Source organism: Mastigoproctus giganteus, chromosome 9 (genome assembly GCF_048544385.1).
Source record: "Mastigoproctus giganteus isolate SK-2022 chromosome 9, ASM4854438v1, whole genome shotgun sequence".
NCBI lineage: Eukaryota > Metazoa > Arthropoda > Arachnida > Uropygi > Thelyphonidae > Mastigoproctus > Mastigoproctus giganteus.
This window is the reverse complement of record NC_143583.1, coordinates 30,198,259-30,222,292: the sequence shown is the minus strand read 5'-3', so window position 1 is coordinate 30,222,292 and position 24,034 is coordinate 30,198,259. Positions and strand designations below refer to the sequence as shown.

General features: G+C 39.5%; 1 protein-coding gene across 1 annotated transcript in view; it reads right to left on the bottom strand.

Moving 5' to 3' along the window:
- Window positions 1-21,987, bottom strand: part of LOC150080130 (histone H4 transcription factor-like) — a 242,316-nt gene extending 220,329 nt beyond the window's left edge. Inside the window, exon 1 of the mRNA XM_090382061.1 lies at window positions 21,892-21,987. Coding sequence (XP_090238187.1) covers window positions 21,892-21,948 — 57 coding nt within the window. The 5' untranslated portion in view covers window positions 21,949-21,987. The remainder of the gene's footprint in view (window positions 1-21,891) is intronic.
- Window positions 21,988-24,034: the final 2,047 nt, after the last annotated feature.

Sequence of the window (24,034 nt, the reverse complement as noted above, 5' to 3'; positions counted from 1 at the left end):
GTGGAGGGAAAGACCAAACCCTCCAGCACATGACAACAAAATGAAACAAATGGCCCTCAGTCCCCAGAGGCTCTTATTCCACCTCTTATGACAGCAAGGGGATCAGAGTGGAAGCAGAGGGTGCTGTGAATCTCTGGGTATGACCAGCTGCCATGCAAGGAATCTGAACATGGCCTGTGACAACGTAAGATTGCTCATTGGTGACGATAGGATATTAGAACTGGAAAAGGAATTAGAAAATGTGAATTGGAATATCATCGGCTTGGCTGAAACAAGAATAAACGAATCACTTATAAGTTTATCAAGTGAAAATCTGCTATACACCAATGGAAACAGTGAAAAGAACAAAGGTGGAGTTGGCTTTCTGGTCCATAAAGATATAAAAAACAAGATTTTTAGAATTCAAAAGTACATCACCAAGGGTGTTGTACTTTTCAGGATTTCCAAAAGGTAAAAACTAAAGATTATGATGTTATACGCACCAACATCGAGCCATGATGATGAAGAGGTTGAAGAAATGTACACCAAAATTGAGACGTCTAGATGAATAGAAAACTCACTACACCATTATTACGGGGGACTTAAATGCTAAGGTTGGAAAGAGACAAAACAGCACAGAAAGAGAAACTATAGGAAATTTTGGAACTGGTGAAAGAAATGAAAGAGATGAAAGATTTGTGGAATTTGCAGAATCTCAAGGAATGTCAGTAATGAACACGTTTTTCAAGAAAAGGTTGAACAGAAAGTGGACATGGAGGCCCAAATGGATTAACAACTAATGAAATCGACTTCATCCTCACTAACAGAAGATATTACCATTAGTAGAGACACATGATCAAGAAATCAAGCTTATACAGATATATTTTGAATGATGTTACCAACTTGAAAAAGTAAATGTTGGGAGTGATCACAGAATGGTAAGATGCACACTTGATATAAATGTTAAAAAAGAAAGGAAAAAACTGACTTGAATAAATAATAAAATGGTTTTTAAGATAACAGAAGAGAAGAAAAAGCAGCATGTACTAGAATTTAAGAACAAGTTTCAGCTTCTGAAGACCTTTCAGGACCAAGATATCGATGAGGAATACAATTTTCTGAAAGTGATAAAGCCCGAGAAACCTATAAGGTAAAAAGAAATCCAAAGAAGAAAAAATTAAGCAAGAAACACTTGTCATGATGAACCAAAAAGAACAAATGAAGAGCAAGATAAACACTAACAAGGAAAAAATTGAGTACACTGAGTTATGCAAAGCCATTAAAAAGAGACCCAGAGAGGACATAAGATTTAACATAAGAAAAGAACAAGCATTAAGGGAAAACAAAGGACTAAATGATACTGAACCTGAATAGTGATGGTGTACTTATAAATAGCAGAAGACATTTCAAATAGAAGGAGACTACTATAAAGAATTATATAAGGAGCAAGGAAATGATGCAAGCAGTGGGGAAGATGGATCACAAATTTGCAATACATACAACATACCCGATATCCTTCCTGTTGAGGTAGAACATGCATTGAGGAAAATGAAGAATCAGAAAGCCCCAGGTGAAGATGAAGTTACTGTAGAGTTGTTAAAAGTGGGAGGAAGAGACATAACATAAAAACTGGCAAGGCTCTTCACAAAGTGCATTAGAAAATGAGTAATGCCTAAGGAGTGGAATAATGCAATCATAATTTTTCTGAATAAGAAAGGAGATAGAAATTGAAAATTATAGACCAATGAGCTTGTTGTCCCACATCCACAAGTTGTTCACAAGGGTCATTACTAACAGATTAGAAAGAATACTTGACAAAAGAGCAAGTTGGATTTAGGAGAGGATTCTCAACTATGGCTCACCTTCACATAATATTAGTATTAGCAATGGCCACATGGTGCAAGGAAGCCTATGGCTTATGCTGCACCAGTCAAATAACAATAATAATAATAAAATAAATAAATAAAATAAAATAAAAATAATAAAAGTAGTAGGGGGCTTTGCCTCCTGCACATGCTTTTCTACATAAAAGACACCTGTCAAAACGCAATGATCGATAAGTAGGGCTTGCAAGAGTACTTAAAAAATCTACTGGGTGCCTGATCTGCTTCCTCGTGGCCAAGTGTGGGCAACGTTGGGTCCCACTAGGGGCCCCAACAGCTAAGTGGTCAGAACACAACACTACACAACATTTCCACTCCCCACACACTTTTAAATCTCTGGCCTCCACAGAGTACACTGTTTGTGATACACAAACAGAGATGGGGGGAACCCCTGGTGCCGTCAGACAGGTAACCCACTTTACTTTACTTTGATCGATATCTAATCAGGAAATGACCTATGTAATTATTTACCTGCGCATTTGTAATGACATAACTGCCCCACTCTCTTCTCCCATTAGTTCGAATAAATATCACTAGAAGAACTTTTTCAATGTATTGAGAGAAAATAATAACTAAGAAGATCTGTCCCCTGCTCGCTTCACTTGCGAACCCCCAGCCAATATGAAATATGCAAGAAATGTCTTAACCTGCTTGGCATCATTGCTGAAGCTACTTTGGAAAGAGTTTCCTTCACGTAACTGACCGAGTTGCTTACACCTGCTGCTCAAGTGACTACTTGAAGTGTCGTACACTACTCCGTTCGCAGTTCTCAAGTCTTCAAAACACCTTACACATTTCACTTTGTGTAACAATAATTTCTAATGAAAATTCACGACATCTTGCGATGAGATGCTATTCAATCGAGCGGCCACTTTACACACGCTTTTACGTTGACACCATTTATTTCCCATTTTGTCCCACGTAAAATGTAGAAGTACGACGGAGTAAATCAAATCTTCTAACCCCTCTCATAATTATATTAATATACTAATGTTATAACACACTAATCAAAATTTAATCAGGAAATCACCTACGTAATTATTTACCTGCACTTTTGTAGTGACGTAATTGCCTTGCCCACTTGTACCACGTCACCCACATCCCTCTTCTCCCATTGGCTTGAATAAATATGACTAGGAGGAAACCTTTTTTGATGTATAGAGATAAGAAGAAAATTTTTAAAAAATAAATAATTAATACAACCTATGCATTTCCCTCCTCCCATAGGTAATTATCCAACTGACCTTTGTATTTCCCAAAACCACCGTCCACCCATGTCAGCTGGATGCACTTCCTTAGATTTTGTGTTTCTTAAACAATATACAAGTTATTGCAAACACATCATATTAGTATGCAGCAAACTGTGAATTAGCAAAAATATCATCATTTTAGTTAAATCTTATAGTGAATACCTTCACGAGTTGCCATGATATTGCACTACTTCAAATAAGTAACGCTTCACCAAAGGAGAAGACTATTGTTACTTATTCTCAGCGGATACCACCACCCAGACAGCACTGTTTCTGGGCTATTTGGCCCTTCGTTTTTTTTGTATTTCTTAACTAACAGCATTACCCACCCTTCTTCCCTTTCTATCCTTTCTGTACACATTGTTCTCACCAAATTCCAATTCTGCATTCCTTATCTCTGTGTGATAAGGAATGCAGAATTGATATAACCACATCTCTGATATATCCCAACAATATCTGCCTTCCCCAGCACCTCAAATTCATCAAATTTATTTACTAGCATTCCTAGCATTGGTGTATATGCAAGTATAGATACACCTATTCCTACTCTTAGTTATTCTAACACAGTTCATTAGCATTAGCATTAGTAGAGGCATTTGATGGAAGAAAACAAGCTTATGCAGGATCAGCCAAAAAAATAAAAAATAAATAAAAAAATAAAAATAAAAAAAATAAATAAATAAAAAAAAAAGAAACCACTTCCACTTCATCCCTCTGTTCGTTCAAAATACCTGTCCAGCTGAGCCTTAAACTTAATTTAGGCTATCAACTTCCACGACAAGGGGTGGAAGTCTGTTCCACCAACCAACCACCCGCTGGCTAAAGGCAAATTTAAGCACATCTATCCTACATCTGTCTTTCCTCAATTTGAATTTATGCCCTCTCAGGTGATTATTCTGAATGAGAGGAAGAATCCCATCAGCACTGAGCATGCTCAAACCATTCAAGGCTTTATACACCTCTATCAGATCACCTTGCTGGTGCCTAGTCTCCAGACACTGTAATTTGCAAAACTTAAGCCTTTCTTCGTAAGAGCACCCCTTCGTTCCATTCACTAATCTTGTTGCCCTTCTCTGTACTCGTTCCAGCAGCTCTACATCCTTCTTGAAATGAGGCCTCCAGACCTGTACACTACACAGTACTCTAGGTGTGGCCTGACCATTGCTTTATACAAGGGAAATCACCTCCTTATCCCTGCTATAAAAATTCCTATATATCATTGACAATACACCATGAGCTACTCTTGCAGCCCGTCTGCACTGCTCAGAAAACTTGATATCTGCCTGCACAACCACCCCCAGGTCCCTTTCATTCTCTACCACTGTCAGTGTAGTACCACAGAGTTGATACGTTGCACTGGGGTTGCTGTTTCCCATGTGTAGTACTTTACATTTGTCAAGGTTCAACTTCATTTGCCACCTCTCAGCCTATCTGCTCAACCTTTCCAGATCCTGTTGTAGCAGCATAGTGTCAGTAGTGTCCTTGACAACCCTGCCAACCTTTGTATCGTCTGCAAACTTTGACATTAAGCTTGATATACCATCATCAATATCATTTATAAATACAGAAAACAATAATGGACCCAACACTGAGCCCTGAGGAACTCCACTAATAACATTAGTCCACGCCGAGCAGTGTCCATTGATTACCACTCTCTGTCTTCTCCCCCTCAGCCACCCCTTTATCCACAGCAGCAATTTGCCTCCAATGTCACACAGCTCCAATTTGTGCAGCAGTCTTCCATGTGCAACAGTATCAAAAGCCTTTCTAAGATCCAAGTATATAATATCAAAGTTATTCCCTGCATCCAGTTCCTTTGTGACTGAATCATAGTATCCAATCAAATTGGTCAGGCAAGACTTCCCCTTAACAAAACCATACTGTGTCCGAGCTATAACTGAAGTCTTGTCTAAATGATCCTGCAGTGCTTCTTTAACTAGTGCCTCCATTAATTTTCCTGGAACAGAAGTTAAACTCACAGGTCTATAATTACTTGTGTCAGCCTTTGATCCTCCTCTGTGAATTGGGGTCACATTTGCACATCTCCAGTCCGTGGATACCTCCCCTGAGTCCAAGCAAGCTCTCATAATTATGGCTAAGGGTTTGCTTACTTCCTCTGCTGCCTCTTTAATATAACTGGATAGATCCCATCCACCCCAGGTGTCATTCTTGTGTTTATCTTCAACAATTTCTCCTCCACTTTACTCTCAGTTATTACAAGATTCTCTAGCTTACAGCTAGAGTTGAATCCACCTCTGGCATTCCCCTCGCTAAATAACTCCTCATGTGTGAATGTCGATGCAAAATATTCATTTAGTTTGTTAGCTACCTGAGAAGGATCATCAACAGTTGACCCATCGATATCAAGTGGACCAATCTGATTCATCCCCTTCCTTCTAGAGTTTACATAAGTAAAGAACTCTTTACTGTTTTTCTTTGCATCCCTTGCCAAAGATTTCTCGTAATCTGCGTTCGCCTGCCTAACCTCCTTTGTAACTTGGTTACAGATCAATTTGTATCTATCATAGGCTTCTGTGTCATGTGTTAATTTGTATGTATCCCATGCATGTTTCTTCTCTGCCATATGCCTCATCAGTTCATCTGACATCCATTTAGGCCTAAACCTTGAACAATATTTCTTAGTTGGTATGTATAGCCTAGTAGCTTCCAAGATAAGTTCTTTGAATGCTTCCCATTTTGCATTTGCTGTTGGTAACATCATCAGTTGGTTCCACTGTACAGAATTTAAATACTGTCTCAGTCCATCGTAGTCGCCTTTACGAAAGCAATAACCCTTCCCCTTACCCCTAATGGTAGTTACCTCTTCGAGTAAATCCCACTTCAGCACACTGTGATCACTGCCACCTAGTGGTTCATTTATCTGCAGATTCTTAATGCATGAAGAATCACTGCTGATAATCAAATCAAGAGTATTCCTCCCTCTAGTTGCCTCCCGAACATGCTGATGTAGAAAACAATCATCCAATAAATCCACAAAAGCCTTGCTGGTGTGTGAGTGACCAGCCCCCAAATTCCAGTCAATATCTGAGAAATTAAAATCTCCCATTATAAGACTCTCTGATTTACTGGCCTTCGCTATTTCCCTGTACAGTATCTTATTATACTCATCAGAGTCATTAGGCCTATAGCACACTCCTCTCAATTTTGATCTCCCAATGCTTATGTCACACCAAACTGACATGACACTGCACTGTCCAGCGATGTCCACTGGCTTCACTTCCTTGGATTTTAGGTGTTTCTTAACTAATAGCATAACCCCTCCTCCCTTCCTATCCTGTCTATCCTTTCTGTAGACGTTGTACTCCCCAAATTCCAGTTCTGCATTCCTTATATCTGTGTGACACCACGTCTCTGATATCCCAACAATATCTGCCTTTGATGTTTTGAGCAATACCTCAAATTCATCAAATTTATTTACTAAACTCCTAGCATTGGTGTACACGCAAGTATACATGCACCTATTTCTACTCTTAGCTACCCTAACACAACCCATGTGTTTACTTGTACCGCAATGACTCCCAGCAGTCTCTGAAATATCCTGCATCTTGTTTTTCAGGCTTCTGCTCATTCCAATAGAAGCAGTGCAAGAATCTCTTTCACCTCAGCCGGTGGCTACTGTTAATCTATTCATCTTTGTCTCCCCCCAAGCTAGCAGTTTTCCGACCCACCTAACACTGCCTCGATAGCAACAGCAAATATTCTTGCACGCTTTCTATTTAAGTGTATCCCATCATGTATTTACTTGTTCCATGATAACTTCCATCAGTCCTGAAAATTCTCAGCACCTTGCTTTCCAGGCTGCTGCTCATTCCAATAGAAGCAGTGCAAGAATCGCTTTCACTGATGCCTGCGAGTACCGTTAATCTATTAGTCTGTGAATCCTCCCCCAAGCTAGCAGTTTTCTGGCCCGCTTAAAGCTGCCTCGATAGCATCAGCAAATATGCAAATATTCTTGCACCCTTTCTATTTAAGTGCATCCCATCCCTGTAGAAACAATCTCTCCAATCTGTGTTAACAAGCACAGACCTAGGTGGTAGATGACTCTCATCAACCGGTGAAATACCACCACTTGGCTTATTGGAGGCTTGAAGTGGTGGAACCCATGTTTAGTCTCTAGAGCTAAGTTCCGGCCAACCCTTCCCTATCTCTTCCATCATGCAGTATGATTGACGATTTTTGAGGTTATGATGAATGTCGTGGCGAGATCCAATATTCCTTACATTTCGAGGGTACAGCTCTAAAACGGTGTTCGCAGGCCGGCCGCTAGTTAGTACACCGGACTGAACCTATTGGTAACTCTCTAGGAAGCTTCCGGATCAGCTAGTGTATAATCTTGCTACCTCTACTCTGCCAGATAGTGACTGGAGGGAGTCCGAGTAGTGTGTATGCGGGGGCGCATTGTCGAGGCCACGTTATGTCAAAGATCTGGGTATATTCTTACCACATGTACGCCATATCCAAAAATTTCATTACTTCATACAGCATGTCCCACCCACTTTTTCTTACTATTGAATACACCATGAATTGTCAAACTAATAGAGCAAGCTTATCTGCAAAAAGATCTAAACCTCCCAAGGACTTCCTAATTTATTTCACAAATATACGTGGTCTCAATTCTAATCTCAACGATGTCTATTTCCACTTGCAGTCTTCCAAACGCCGTGTACTTTTTCTGACTGAATCTCAGTTATCAGTTGATTCAACTACTGCTCATCTCAGATGTCCAAATTATTTGCTGTATGATTCCTTTCGCCTCAAAGGTGGTACTTGTGCATATGTCCGTTCTGATATTTCCTGTCAGAGACTTGGCAATTTGGAATCTCCTCTGTTTGATCTTCTCTGGCTTAAAATCTCCCTACCTCATTGTGTAAAATTCATCTGTTGTCTCTACCGTTCTCCCAACTCCACTAATCACTTGGAGCTCTTTGACTTCCTCTCTTTGCAACTTGACTTTCTCCAGTCCAACTTTCCTAACAGTGAGGTAATTTTCCTTGGTGATTTTAACGTTCACAACTCCAGCTGGCTTCCGTTTTCTAGTCACACCGACCCAGCAGGTCGAGATGCTGAGGCTTTTGAAATTACTAATGACCTAGCACAGATTGTTCATTTACCTACAAGAATACCGGACAATCCTAATCATACAGCCAATACGCTTGATCTTTTTCTCACAAACAACCCTTCTAAGTACAAGGTTGAAGTGAGAGGTCCTTTAGGCACTTCAGATCACAACTTGGTGATTGCCTCTTCTCCAATGGAACCTTTATCTCAGGGCTATTCCCAACCTCGTATTGTTTGGCATTACAAGAATGCAAAATGGGATGACTTGCGAGACTTGTTTTCTTCTTTTCCTTGGTCTGATTACTGTTTCAAAACTTCTGATGTCAATGTTTGCTCAGATCGTGTCAGTGAAATTATTCTTGCAGGAATGGAATCCTTTATCCCACACTCCACTTTAAAATCTCGTCCTTTATCTAAACCTTGGTTTTCCAATAAAAGTGCTAAGGCTGTCCAAGAGAAGAAGGTTGCATATCGTAATTGGCTTGTTTCTAATTCTTCAGTTTCATTTTCTGCCTACACCAAAGCTCGCAACAATTGTAAAGCAGTTATTAATCAGTCCAAACTAGAGTTTGAACAGGCTAAGAGTAGAAAACTTGCTTCTTGCCCTAATGGTAGCCAAGCATTCTGGTCTCTTGCCAAAGCTATTGGCCGCAACTTTTGCCCATCTCTGCTCCCACCTCTGTCCAAACCAGATGGTTCTGTTGTCACTTCAGCCAAGGATAAAGCTGACCTGCTAGCATCCCATTTTTCTTTGAGCTCAGGTATTAATGATCTTGGTAAAACACCTCCCACCATTCCTAACACGCTCCATTCAATGCCTCCTGTGGTCTTCCGTCAAAAGGATATCAGAAGGATTTTGATGAATCTTGATGCTAAGAAAGCTCCAGGTCCTGATGGTATTTCTCCACTTGTTCTCAAAACCTGTGCTCCTGAACTTACTCCTATTCTTTGCCGCCTTTTTTCACTTTCTTATTCCAAAGGTGTTTTTCCTTCTGCTTGGAAATTTGCTCATATCCAGCCAGTTCCTAAAAAGGGTGACAAATCCCTCCCATCCAATTATCGTCCCATTGCAATTACTTCTACTCTTTCTAAAGTAATGGAGAAATCAATTAACCGCCAACTCTTAAACTACCTAGAAACCTTCCGTCTGATCAATGATCGCCAGTATGGATTCCGTCAGTGTTGATCCACTGGTGATATTCTGGCTTATGTTACCCATTTATGGACTGACTAATTCATTGGAAAGGTTCGGTGAAACACAAGTTGCTCTTGACATCTCAAAGGCTTTTGATCGTGTTTGGCATAAAGGTGTTCTAAACAAGCTTCCATCTTATGGTTTGCCAACTGTTTTTAGTAATTGGTTTTCCAGTTTTCTCTCTGATCGCTCACTGAGGGTGATGGTAGATGGCTCTCTGTCTTCTAACTTCTCCACTAATGCCGGTGTCCCTCAAGGTTCAGTTCTTTCCCCCACTCTTTTCCTCTTGTATATCAATGACCTTCTTCCATTGACTGGAAATTCTATCCATAGTTTTGCCGATGATAGCACATTGCATTCAACTTTCCATTTTGAGAAACCTTGTCCAGCTCAATCAGCTTCAAGTTCTCGAAAATCTGCTGCCAATTTCTTAAATGCTGATCTTCAGGTAATTCTCCAGTGGGGCAAAGACAACTTAGTTGATTTCAACCCTTCTAAAACTCAATCTTGTCTTATATCTTGCAAAAAGGATTCTTCTGCTCCTATGCTTATCTTTAGTGACACTCCGATTTCTAGGCAAAATGATATATCTCTTTTGGGGATTACCCTGACTTCAAATCTCTCTTGGCACAAGCACATTACAAATATTGCTTCCTCTGCATCTAAAAAACTTGGTTTTCTCTTTCGCTCTCGGCGTTACTTTTCTCCCAAACAGCTGCTCACTCTGTATAAATCGCAAATCCGCCCTGCCATGGAATATTGTTCCCACATCTGGGATGGTGCCCCCAAAACCTCTCTCAGGCTTCTTGATTCCATTCAGAAGAGGGCAGTTAGGTTAATTAATGATTCATCTCTAACAGCGTCTCTCCACTCGCTTTCTCATAGACACACTGTTTCTGCTGCATGCCTCTTCTACAGATACTTCCATGGGCACTGTTCTTCTGAATTGGCTTCTATAATTCCCGCTCTCTCTCTTTCAAAACAGTCCGAACACGTGCCGCCACCAGCCAACATCCATTTACTGTCCAACTTCAAACCCACAGAACCAACTTTTCATCTTCCTCATTTATTCATTCAACTGCCGTTTTCTGGAACAACCTTCCTTCATACGTATTTCCTGAAAATTACAATCTACAGAAGTTCAAGTCCAATATCAACAAATATCTTCTTTCGTCTTCTCAACCTCCAACCCAAGCACGGTACTAAGTACTATAGGTTCTAATACCTCTCGTATTTGGGGTTCACATAAAAAAAAAAAAAAACAAATTGTGTCCTTTACAAGTTCTGAACAACTAACTGAGAATGCACCAACTTCTAATTTGAGATCAGTACACCCCTTTACATTGTATGCAAAGAAAGGAATCATCAATTGAGCTTTGTTTGTCTAGTAGACAAACAAAGTTCGACCTTAAAATATATGCCACAGGCTATACAATCAACAAACTCATGACTCACACTGGAAATGCCCACAGGCATTTCTGTTTGTGTCATTATGTCCTTGGACTTTGTACAGCAACTAAATCTTATCACAACCATTATTCAAATAAAATTTGAACATCAAAAAATTACAAGATTTAAATTTCCAATATATTACAGAATTTAAATTAATAAAATATATCAGATTACTGAAATAAGATTTAAGTACACTGAATGCTGATGGCAACATTGCTCTTTTGGGATAATGAAAACAAGGGTACAAAAAATTTTACTTTGAAAAGATTAGCTGGAAAAAAGATGTGCAAATTTTCATTCAGCTAGAGTAAATCAACTGTCGGAATAAACTTCCACCCAGTGCTGTGGAAGGGGGGGGGGTATTCTAAATAAATTTAAGGAAGGTTTGAACAACTTATTGGAAACAATTGGAAAATGGACTTTTTTTTTTTTATAGTGCTATATAATTAGTATTAATATTAGTAGTGGCAAATGATGCAAGAAACCAAACTTATACAGCATTGGCCAAAAAAAAAAAAACCTACACACACACATCAACCATCCATACCTTCCAAGAATTTGTCTAGTTTTTGCTTGAATTATTCAAACACCCACTTTCGCAACAACAGATGGAAGTTTGTTCCAAAAATCAACCACCACCCTCTGGCTGAAGGCAAACTTCTGCACATCTATCCTGCAACCATCCTTCCTCAACTTGAATTAATGCCACCTAATGTGTAGTCTGAGCAAGAGGTAGAATGCCAACAACATTTAGCTTATTCAATCCATTCAAGGCCTTAAACACCTCAATCTGATCTCTCCATAGGTGCCTAGTTTTCAGACACTGAAATTTGCAGAACTGAAACCTTTCTTGGCAAGATCACCCCTTTTGTTCCTTTCACCAATCTGGGTGTCCTCCTCTGCATCCATTCCAGCAGACCTACATCCTTCCTAAAGTGAGGCGTCCAGTGAGGTATACAATACTCTAGATCAGCCTAACTGTGGCTTTGTACAAGGGGATAATCACCTTCTTATCCCTGTTGGCAAAGTTTCTGTCACTGACAGAACCCCACAAGCTATCCTGGCAGCCTGTCTGCACTGCTCAGACTCTCATATCTGACTGCACTATCCCCACATTTTGTCATTTTCCACTACCTTGAGTGTAGTACGTTATTCTGGGATTACTGCTACCCATATGCAGTACCTCGTACTTGTAAATTTTAGACTTCAACTGACATTTCTCAAGTCTACTGACCTAATTTTCCTAGATCTTGTTGCAGTAACTCACCCTGATTACTGTCATTAACCACCCTGCTCACCTTTGTATCATCTGAAAATGTAGCTTTGCTTTCTTGCATCCAATACTAATACAGTGACTTGTTAATTTACACGAGGATTATGTTCCAGCATGTCTTGCACAATTTAAATTCACACAATGTAAATAATCGCCAAAAAATGCATTAATAATAGGCCTATAAGAGTAACTCTGGCATCTAGCTAAGTTACTCCTACTGGTAAATACCATTCATTTTCTTTGTTAGAAGACTGGGCATTCTAAAGAAACTGACGAGCAACCAAAGAGATTCATTCATCTTTATTGATTTACTTTTTTTTTTGTACAGTAAGAAAAAGTATGTTCACTGTAACCAACATATACAAAACAATACAAACAACAATTGAGAAAGAGAGAGGGATTGGCATGGAAGGTGGCCTTAGGCAGATTGATGAGAGGGATCGTCATGGTCAGATTCCATTCCCTCGGATTTGGTCCATACTGGTGGGGGGGGTTCGCTAACACAGAAGGTGGAGGGAACACTTAACTGCTCCCTCATGGTAGCAATCAAGTTCTAACGTCACTTTACGTTGCACTTTGGAGCTTCGTTCACAATTAGGGTCTTCATCAGCTAACAGATTTAGTCCTTCATCTATAAGATTTAATGCTTTCAATATTCTTTTCTCTCAGGCTCCATTCTTCTTTAACCTCTGGGCTTTTTCGCTTGCTGCTACCTCTTTCTCTTGAATGCAATGCTGCTCCGGTACAAACAGATCTTCATTTGATAATTCTTTATGATGCAAATCAATTAAATCATCGACGTCATTTGCCTCGTCGATCAATTCGGCCCAGGAAAGATTGTGCAAGGCTCAAGGGGTAGAATTTTTTTCAGCCTGGGCTGTACTTGTTAACAGGAGAGATTGCTTCTACAGGGATGGGATACACTTAAATAGAAAGGGTGCAAGAATATTTGCTGATGCTATCGAGGCAGTGTTAGGTGGGTCGGAAAACTGCTAGCTTGGGGGGAGACAAAGACCAATAGATTAACAGTAGCCACTGGCAGAGGTGAAAGAGATTCTTGCACTGCGTCTATTGGAATGAGCAGAAGCCTGAAAAACAAGATGCAGGATATTTCAGAGACTGCCGGGAGTCATCGCGGTACAAGTAAACGCATGGGTTGTGTTAAGGTAGCTAAGAATAGAAATAGGTGCATGTATACTTGCGTGTACACCAATGCTAGGAGTTTAGAAAATAAATTTGATGAATTTGAGGTATTGCTCAAAACATCAAAGACAGATATTGTTGGGATATCAGAGACGTGGTGTCACACAGATATAAGGAATGCAGAACTGGAATTTAGGGAGTACAACGTCTACAGAAAGGATAGACTGGATAGGAAGGGAGGAGGGGTTATGCTATTAGTTAAGAAATACATAAAATCCAAGGAAGTGAAGCCAGTGGACATCGCTGGACAGTGCACTGTCGAGTCAGTTTGGTGTGACATAAGCATTGGGAGATCAAAATTAAGAGTAGGAGTGTGCTATAGGCCTAATGACTCTGATGAGTATAATAAGATACTGTACAGGGAAATAGAGTGGGCCAGTAAATCAGAGAGTCTTATAATGGGAGATTTTAATTTCCCAGATATTGACTGGAATTTGGGGGCTGGTCACTCACACACTAGCAAGACTTTTGTGGATTTATTGGATGATTGTTTTCTACATCAGCATGTTCAGGAGGCAACTAGAGGGAAGAATACTCTTGATTTGATTATCAGTAGTGATTCTTCATGCTTTAAGAATCTGCAGATTAATGAACCACTAGGTGGCAGTGATCACAGTGTGCTGAAGTGGGATTTACTCAAAGAGGTAACTACCATTAGGGGTAAAGGGAAGGGTTATTGCTTCCGTAAAGGCGACTACGATGGACTGAGACAGTATTTAAATTCTATACAGTGGGACCAACTGATGATGTTACCAACAGCAAATGCAAAATGGGAAGCATTCAAAGAACTTATCTTGGAAGCTACTAGGCTATACATACCAACTAAGAAATATTGTTCAAGGTTTAGGCCTAAATGGATGTCAGATGAACTGATGAGGCATATGGCAGAGAAGAAACATGCATGAGATACATACAAATTAACACATGACACAGAAGCCTATGATAGATACAAGTTGATCTGTAACCAAGTTACAAAGGAGGAGGTTAGGCAGGCGAAGGCAGATTACGAGAAATCTTTGGCAAGGGATGCAAAGAAAAACAGCAAAGAGTTCTTTACTTATGTAAACTCTAGAAGGAAGGGGATGAATCAGATTGGTCCACTTGATATCGATGGGTCAACTGTTGATGATCCTGCTCAGGTAGCTAACAAACTAAATGAATATTTTGCATCAACATTCACACATGAGGAGTTATTTAGCGAGGGGAAAGCCAGAGGTGTATTCAACTCTAGCAGTAAGCTAGAGAATCTTGTAATAACTGAGAGTAAAGTGGAGGAGAAATTGTTGAAGATAAACACAAGAAAGGCACCCGGGGTGGATGGGATCTATTCAGTTCTATTACAGGAGGCAGCAAAGGAAGTAAGCAAACCCTTAGCCATAATTATGAGAGCTTCCTTGGACACAGTGGAGGTACCCACAGACTGGAGAAGTGCAAATGTCACCCCAATTCACAAAGGAGGATCAAAGGCTGACACAAGTAATTATAGACCTGTGAGTTTAACTTCTGTTCCAGGAAAATTAATGGAGGCACTGGTTAAAGAAGCACTGCAGGATCATTTAGACAAGACTTCAGCTATAGCTCGGACACAGCATGGTTTTGTTAAGGGGAAGTCTTGCCTGACCAATTTGATTGGATACTATGATGTAGTCACAAAGGAACTGGATGCAGGGAATAACTTTGATATTATATACTTGGATCTTAGAAAGGCTTTTGATACTGTTGCACATGGAAGACTGCTGCACAAATTGGAGCAGTGTGGCATTGGAGGCAAATTGCTGCAGTGGCTAAAGGGGTGGCTGAGGGGGAGAAGACAGAGAGTGGTAATCAATGGACACTGCTCGTCATGGGCTAATGTTATTAGTGGAGTCCCTCAGGGCTCAGTGTTGGGTCCATTATTGTTTTCTGTATTCATCAGCAGATTTCAGGAAAGCTTTTGATACTGTTGCACATGGAAGATTACTGTACAAATTGAAGCACTTTTCGCATTAGGGGCAAATTGCTACAATGATATTGATGAGGGTATATCAAGCTTAATGTCGAAGTCTGCAGCCGATACAAAAGGTAGGCAGGGTTGTCAAGGACACTACTGACACTATGCTGCTGCAACAGGATCTGGAAAGGTTGAGCAGATGGGCTGAGAGGTGGCAAATGAAGTTTAACATTGACAAATGTAGAGTACTACACATGGGAAACAGCAACCCCAGAGCAACGTATCAACTCTGTGGTACTACACTGACAGTGGTAGAGAATGAAAGGGACCTGGGGGTGGTTGTGCAGGCAAATACGAAGTTCTCTGAGCAGTGCAGACAGGCTGCATGAGTAGCTCATGGTGTATTGTCAATGATATATAGGAATTTTTCTAGCAGGGATAAGGAGGTGATTATTCCCTTGTATAGGCAATGGTCAGGCCACACCTAGAGTACTGTATACAGGTCTGGAGGCCTCATTTCAAGAAGGATGTAGAGCTGCTGGAACAAGTACAGAGAAGGGCAACAAGATTAGTGAATGGAACGAAGGGGTGCTCTTATGAAGAAAGGCTTAAGTTTTGCAAATTACAGTGTCTGGAGACTAGGCACCAGCGAGGTGATCTAATAGAGGTGTATAAAGTTTTGAATGGTTTGAGCATGCTCAATGCTGATGGGATTCTTCCTCTCGCTCAGAATAATCACCTGAGAGGGCATAAATTCAAATTGAGGAAAGACAGATGTAGGATAGACGTGCGGAAATTTGCCTTTAGCCAGCGGGTGGTTGGTTGGTGGAACAGACTTCCATCCCTTGTCGTGGAAGTTGATAGCCTAAATAAGTTAAAGGCTCAGCTGGACAGATACTTTGAACAGAGGGGTGAAGTGGAAGCGGTTTTTTTTTTTTTTTTTTGGCTGATGCTGCATAAGCTTGCTTTCTTGCATCAAATGCCTCTATTAATGCTAATGCCTCCACTTCAGTGAACCCCATCTTTTTAGCGAGTTTCACGCATTTCTTTTTAGTTTGCGCTTAATTTTCATTGGTATCAGAGCCTTTCAAGGTGTTGCTAAGATCTGGACATAACTTATGCCATGAACTTTGAATACAGTTATGTGGAACTTCACGCTATGCAGCATCAATGAATTTTAAAGCATCTCTCATATTGAATGCTTGCAAATATTTCTGCATACTCATCTGTTGCTAGGTAGGCAGGAGTAGCAGTGCATAGCACACGCTTCTGGATTAGCCAGGGGTTCGAGCCCGTCACCACCAAATACGGAGGATGCGGAAAGATCATGGAATGACCACCGCACATCCCTGGAGCAATATGGCATTAGTTACTAATGCTCTTAAAAACCAAATAACAAACAGCTGCATACTCATCTGTTCGTGGTCAATCTTGTCAATTAGATCTGTCAGAATCCACTTTAAATACTGGCCTTAAAAGATTTAATCACGTGTTAGTCCATAGGCTGTATTTGCTGAGAAAAAACAATCTTGATATTGGAACAGGCATCAAAAGTACCGGGTAGATGACTTGTTTCATTATCAAGAATAAGTAAGATGAATGGAATTCCTTTTGCCTTGCAATACACTTCCAATTCTGGTCATAACTGAGATCAAAGATAACTTCTGAAAATAACAGCAGTCATCCACCCTTTATGGTTTGAGTACCCCTACATGGGCATGTATGACCTGTTGTAACCTTTAAGGGCACGAGGGACCCTGAATTTCAGATCATATTGGACCAGTTATTAGCTTCTATATCAGACCAGACAATGTCCCACCAAACAGAAGTGTTAGCTGCCTTAAAGCCAGGCACAGTGTTTTCAGCAATAGAAATATAATCATGATAAGGCATTTTTTTTCCAATATAAACCTGTTTCGTCATGGTTGAACATCTGTTTGGGTATGTACTCCCCCTCTCATGGTGCTTTCTGTAAATATGGTTGCCATGCATTATTTTAAATTTGTGCAATTTAAACACAAAGTAAGAAATTGTACTAATAGCTCTTAGTTAACAACTAAGAACAACTTATCTGCTGTAGCTTCCTTTAAGAAGGCAAAAATTTCTTCCCTTTACCTCTTACAGTAGTTATATCTTTAAGTAAATCCTGCATCAATATATATATTTTGGTCAATTCCAACTAGTGGTTATTTCTGGAGATTCTTAATGCATGATATATCACTGTTGATAATCACAGCAAAAATATTACTTTCTTTCGTTGCCTCTCTGTCATGCTGCAATTGAAAACAAAAATGGAATAAATCCAGAAAAGTTCTGCTAATGTGCAAGTGACCAATCACAAGTTCTAGTCAACATATAGAAAGTTCACCCTTCCCATCCAATTATAAGATATTCTGATTTGGTGGTCCACTATTTTTCTGTGGAGTTGTATAATTAATGTATTTGTTTGTTGTTTGTTTGGGGATTTGTTAGGCTCATTGGCAACTACGGCCATAGCACGCCAGTTGTATAATGTAAACATTTGGTTTATAGTTAAATCTAAATGTTCTTGTTTCTTTAATGATATCAAATATATCAGTACTTTATATATATATATATTCTTTGAATATTAATTGCTGACCTCACATGTTTTTTTCTTTGTCTTGCAAGTCCAAGAGGCCTTGTTACCAAAATTTTTTATCCTATTGTTTTATTTAAGCTTATATTATATTAATTATAACAGTTTTTTAATTCATTATCAACATTTTTTTTTTTTTTTTTTTTTGTTAGCGCATTGACTTCTGTGGCCATAATGCACCTCCCAAAGTTTTTTGCATTTTACTCTGATCCAAGCCCGAGGCAGGATTCAAACCCGCAACTTTTGGGTTTCCAAGCAGGCACTTTACCCACCTGGCTAGCCAGGTCGGCATTATCAATAGTGCTACCAACTGTAACAGTAATGTTGACTATTTTGTTGCAAGTATTTGAAGTCTGGGGTGGATGGTATCTATCCAGTTATATTAAAGGAGGCAGTAAAGGAAGTAAGCAAACTCTTAGCTATAATTATGAAAGCATCCTTAGACTCGTGGGGGAAGTCCCCACAGAATGGAGATCTGCAAATGTATCTCCAATTCACAAAGGGGGATCAAAGGATAACACAAGTAATTACAGACCTGTTAGTTTGACTTCTGTTCCAGGGTAAATAATAGAGTCACTGGTTAAAAAAGCATTGCAAGTTCATTTAGACAAGACCGCAGTAATAATTCACACCCAGCATGGGTTTGTCAAGGGTAAGTCTTGTCTGACCAATTTGATTGGATACTATGATGTGGTGACAAAGGAACTGGATGTAAAAAATAATTTTGATATCATATTCTTGGATTTCAGGAAAGCTTTTGATACTGTTGCACATGGAAGATTACTGTACAAATTGAAGCACTTTTGGCATTAGGGGCAAGTTGCTACAATGGATAAGAGGATGGTTGAGTGGGAGAAGACAGAGAGTGGTGGTCAACGAGTACTGCTCTACGTGGACTAATGTTATTTCTGGTATCACTAAGGATTCGGTGTTGGGCCCATTATCGTTTTGTATATTAATCAATGATACTGATGAAGGTATATCAAGCTTAATATCAAAGTTTACAGATGATAAAAAGATTAGCAGGGTTGTTAATAATAGTAATGACAGTATGCTGCTGCAACAGGATCTGGAAAAGTTAGGCAGACGGGCTGAGAAGTGGCAACTGAAGTTTAACATTGACAAATGCAAAGTACTGCATATGGCTAGCAGTAACCCCAGAGAAATGTACCACTTATGTGGTGTTTCACTCAGGAGTGGAGAATGAAGGAGACCTTGGGGTAATTGTGTAGTCAGGTATGAAATTTTCTGAGAAGTGCAGACAGGCTGCTAGAGTAGTTCATGGGGCTTGTCAATGATATACAGGAATTTTGCAAGCAGGGATAAGGAGGTGATTATCCCCTTGTATAAGGCAATGGTCAGGCCACACCTTGAATACTGCATACAGGTCTGGAAGCCTCATTTTAGGAAGGATGTAGAGTTGCTAGAACAAGCACAGAGAAGGGCAACAAGACTGGCGAAGGGAACAAAGGGGTGCTCTTATGGAGGAAGGCTTAAGGTCTGCAAATTGTAGCTTGTGGAGACTAGGCACCTGTGAGGCGATCTGATTGAGGTGTATAGGGCCTTGAATGGATTGAGCAGGCTAAATGCTGAGGAATTCTTCCTCTTGCTCAGATTACACACCTGAGGGGGCATAGATTCAAACTGAGGAAAGACAATTGTAGAACAGATGAGCAGAAGTTTGCCTTCAGCCAGCAGGTAGTTGATTGCTGGAACAAACTTCCATCTGTTGTTGTGGAAGTTGATAGCTTAAATAAATTCAAGGCAGAACTAGACAAATGTTTGGAATGAATAAATCACTGAAATGGGAAGGAGTTTTTGTTTGGCCAATGCTATATAAGCTTGCTTTCTTGCATCATGTGCCTCTGTTAATGCTAATATTCCTTGAACAAAACACAACATGATGTAAAATATGGTTCATGTACAATGGTGCATCTGCCCATTTCTGTCAAAAATCAAGAGCTCTCCTCAATGCACTGAGATGGGCGGGTCAGAGAAATCCTGTTATTTGGCCAGAACAGTCCCCTGACCTGATCAGCCACCTGCACCAAATACTTCCTCAGAGGAACCATACAGAATATAGTGTACGAAACAGAATTTCTGGATACTGCAGAACTGCCACGACAAACAGAATGTAACTCTGAAACAATCCACACCACCATGGGAATGGCTCGATATGTTCGACGGCCCCTAATTCGATGAGGCCAGGTCTTCATTTGGTATACAACACTTGATTAAGACATTAACTAAACAATTATTTAAAAATCATTATGTAAACACATGCCTTTTTGAAAGTTCAATATAGCAAGTTTGAAATTATTTTTTTTCTCTTATTTGGAACTATAGAAAAAAAAAAAAAAATTCAAATATTTCTGAAATACCCTGTGAAATTGTTTTTACAGTTAAATACTATGCTTAGAAATTTTGGAAGTTGTGTAAATAACCATCTTTATTTATTTTATTTTTTTGTAAACTTTTACAGTAAGTACAGGAAGGTCAGTATGATGTTTCGACAAATGAAACTGTAAAACTGGAGTAAACTTGTTTATATGAGCAGTCTTTCCAGTCATATGATAGGAGCAATTCAGTAAAAGAAATATACGTTACGCCTTAAAGAAATATAGGTAGTAGTAGCAGTGGCATGTGATGCAGGAAAGCAAGTGTATGAGCTTATGCAGCATCAGCCAAAAAAAAAAAAAAAAAAAAATCACACCATTCCCTCCAAATGCCTGTCCAGTTCCTCCTTAAATTTATTCAACCTATCAACTTCCACAACGACAGATGGAAGTTTGTTCCAGCAATTAACCACCTGCTGGCTAAAGGCAAATTTCCGCACATCTATTCTACATCTGTCTTTTCTTAATTTGAATTTATGCCCCCTTAGGTTCGTAATCTGAACAAGTGGAAGGATCCCATCAGAATTCAGCGTGCTGAACCCATTCAAGGCCTTATATACCTCAATCAGATCACCACGCAGGTGCCTAGTCTCCAGCCACTGCAATTTGCAGAACTTAAGCCTCTCTTGGTAAGAGGATTCCTTCATTCCCCTCACCAATCTTGTTGCCCTTCTCTGTACACACTCAAGTAAATCTACATCCTTCCTAAAATGAAGCCTCCAGACCTGTACACAGTACTCAAGGCATGGCCTGACCATTGCCTTATACAGAGGGACAATCACCTCCTTTTCCCTGCTAGCAAAATTCCTATATATCATTGACAAAACCCCATGACCTGCCCTGGCAGCCTGTCTGCATTGCTCAGAAAACTTCATATCTGACTGCACAATTACTCCCAGGTCTTTTTCATTTTCTACCACCTTAAGTGTAGTACCACACAGTTGGTACATTTCTCTGGGGTTACTTCTACCCATATGCAGTACTTTGCATTTGTCAAGGTTAAACTTCAGTTGCCACTTCTTAGCCCATCTGCCCAAATTATCTAGATCCTGTTGCAGTAGCACACTGCCATTACTGTCATTAACAACCCTGCCAACCTTTGTATCATCTGCAAACTTCGACATTAAGCCTGATATAACTTCATCAATATCATTGATAAATATACAAAACAACAGTGGACCTAACACCGAACCCTGTGGGACTCAACTAATAACATTAGTCCAAGAAGAGCAGCACCCATTGATTACCACCCTCTGGCTTCTCCCACTTAACCATCCTTTTATCCATTGTAGCAACTTACCCTTAATACCATAGGTTACGAAGCAATAAAATGATATCGAAGAAAACAAAGCCATAAGCTTTGTTTCTTACAATATTCATCAATTCAATACTGAAGTACCTTTGTCAGCAACATTTTTTATTTTTTTATTTTTTTATTTTTTTTCGGTTAGAAAAAAATTAAAGCTGCCGAACGAAAAATCACATTCCATTTTCCAAGTAACAATACAAGCACAAGCTGAGACGGATATAAACGTCGCATATTTTTGCTTCACTGAAACTCCTCTTTAAAAATCTAAAAAAAAAAAATTAAACTAATATAATGATGACAACAGAAACGCTTAATAAATACTTACAGAAACTAAGTTAGCGAAATTAAAAATATAAATCAATAAATAAAACTGCACTACCATCAAACCTAACACTGTCGATACACTGAAATATTTCAGAGTTTAAACATTTTTCCGATAGGCGGATTAAAGAGAGGTAACCAAACAGTGATGAACAAAGTTTGCATGGACACCAGGAGAAAAACCAGTATCAGTTCAATGGTTTCTCTATTATTATTATTATTATTATTATTATTATTATTATTATTAGCCATATGGTGCAAGGAAGCCAAAAAAAAATCCCGAGTTACCCTGAGAGGGAGTCAGAAGTAGAAAGGAATCACCAAGAAAGAGAAGAATGATGATATCCAGCTCAGGACCCAGGGTGTGCCAAGCCCGTTCTCACCAGATGTGAGCCCCTTATTCGATACTCGAAGATAACAGTCAAAAATAGCAGCTACAACCACAAATAATTATTTTTTTTATTTTTTTGGAAGGGAGCGGGGAAATCTAGATTTTTTTCTCCCAGAACCCCAGCACAGCAGCGAGTCCAGACATTTTTTTTCCAAGGGGTAAGGAGTTAAATGACGATGATGATGTACATGATTAACACTAATTGAATATTAAGATCAAAAATTGGACAGCTTAAAACCTCGAGACGTCTTAGAACTTTTATTCAAGAGTTCACACTAGTGAGTTTATTCTTGAATTGATTCCAACAGCGTTACCGAAGAGGACTCATTTTTATTATAAAATAAGTTGCTCAGTATACTTTGCATGATCTAGAATTTTGAATGGCCCGGATGAACTTTGGAATTGTTGCCTATTTTTGAATAGATATATATCGGTCTCTATACGGAATTGTAAATTGTATCTGCAACATTGTGTATATATTATTCCTTTGTAGAAGGGAATGGTCAGGCCAAGTCTGCAGGCCTCAATTTAGGAACGATGTGGAGCTGCTAGAACGAGTACAGAGAAGGGAAACAAGATTGGTGAAGGGAACGAAGGGGTGCACTTCCCAAGAAAGGCTTAAATTCTGCAAATTGCAGCGTCTTGAGATTAGGCATCTGTCAGGTGATCTGATTGAGGTATATAAGGCCTTGAATGGGTTCAGCAGACTCAATCGTAATGAGATTCTTCCTCTTGCTCAGATTACGAACTTCAGAGGCCAATAAATTCAAATTCACGAAGGACGTTGTAGAATAGGTAGTTCGTTGCTGGGATAAACTTCCATTAGTTCTTGTGCAAATTCATAAATTAAATAAATTCAAGGAAGAACTGCTGGACAAACTTTGAGAAAGAATGGTTGTGTCAATGTGAATTGGGAAGGTTTTTTTTTTTTTTTGGCTGATTCTGCATAAGCTTGCTTTCTTGCATCATACGCCTCAACTAATGATAATGCTAATTTAGTATCTTAAATATATGGCTGTATTTCCAGAATTTTTCAGTGACCAGATTGACCTTATACACCATTTGAGGTGCATAAGGCCTTGAATGGGTTGAGCGCGCTGAATTCTGATGAGATCCTTCCACTTGTTCAGATTACGAACCTAAAGGAGCATAAATTCAAATTAAGAAAAGACAGATGTAGAATAGATGTGTGGAAATTTGTCTTTAGCCAGCTGGTGGTTAATTGCTCGAAAAAACTTCCATCTGTCGTTGTAGAAGTTGATAGGTTAAATAAATTTAAGGAGGAACTGGACAGGCATTTAGAGGGAAAGGTGTGATTTTTTTTTTTTTTTGGTTGATGCTGCATAAGTTCATACACTTGCTTTCTGGCATCACATGCCACTACTACTACTACTACTACCACCTGGCACAAATCAAATTATTATCTTAAAGTCTCCCGTAAATGATTACATATATACTGTACCCGTTTATGTACGAGTATTATGCCTGTAAATTGAATGGGTTGGATTTGCCTGTTTTACTGGACGAAAAACCCCGTGTTCTGGGGGGGGGCGAACCTTTCCTATCTACGCCTGAGATGGACTAACTCAGCCACGGAGTGAAAAAAGCCGATTAAAGTTTCTCTCGTCATCGACGGGATTCGAACCCGGGCGTTTCCCATCTGGTATGGGGAAGATGATGATGATACCACTGTGCTACCGCGCAGACGACCGTTTGGTTTAAAAAAAAAATTATGACATTGGGGTCATCCATAAAT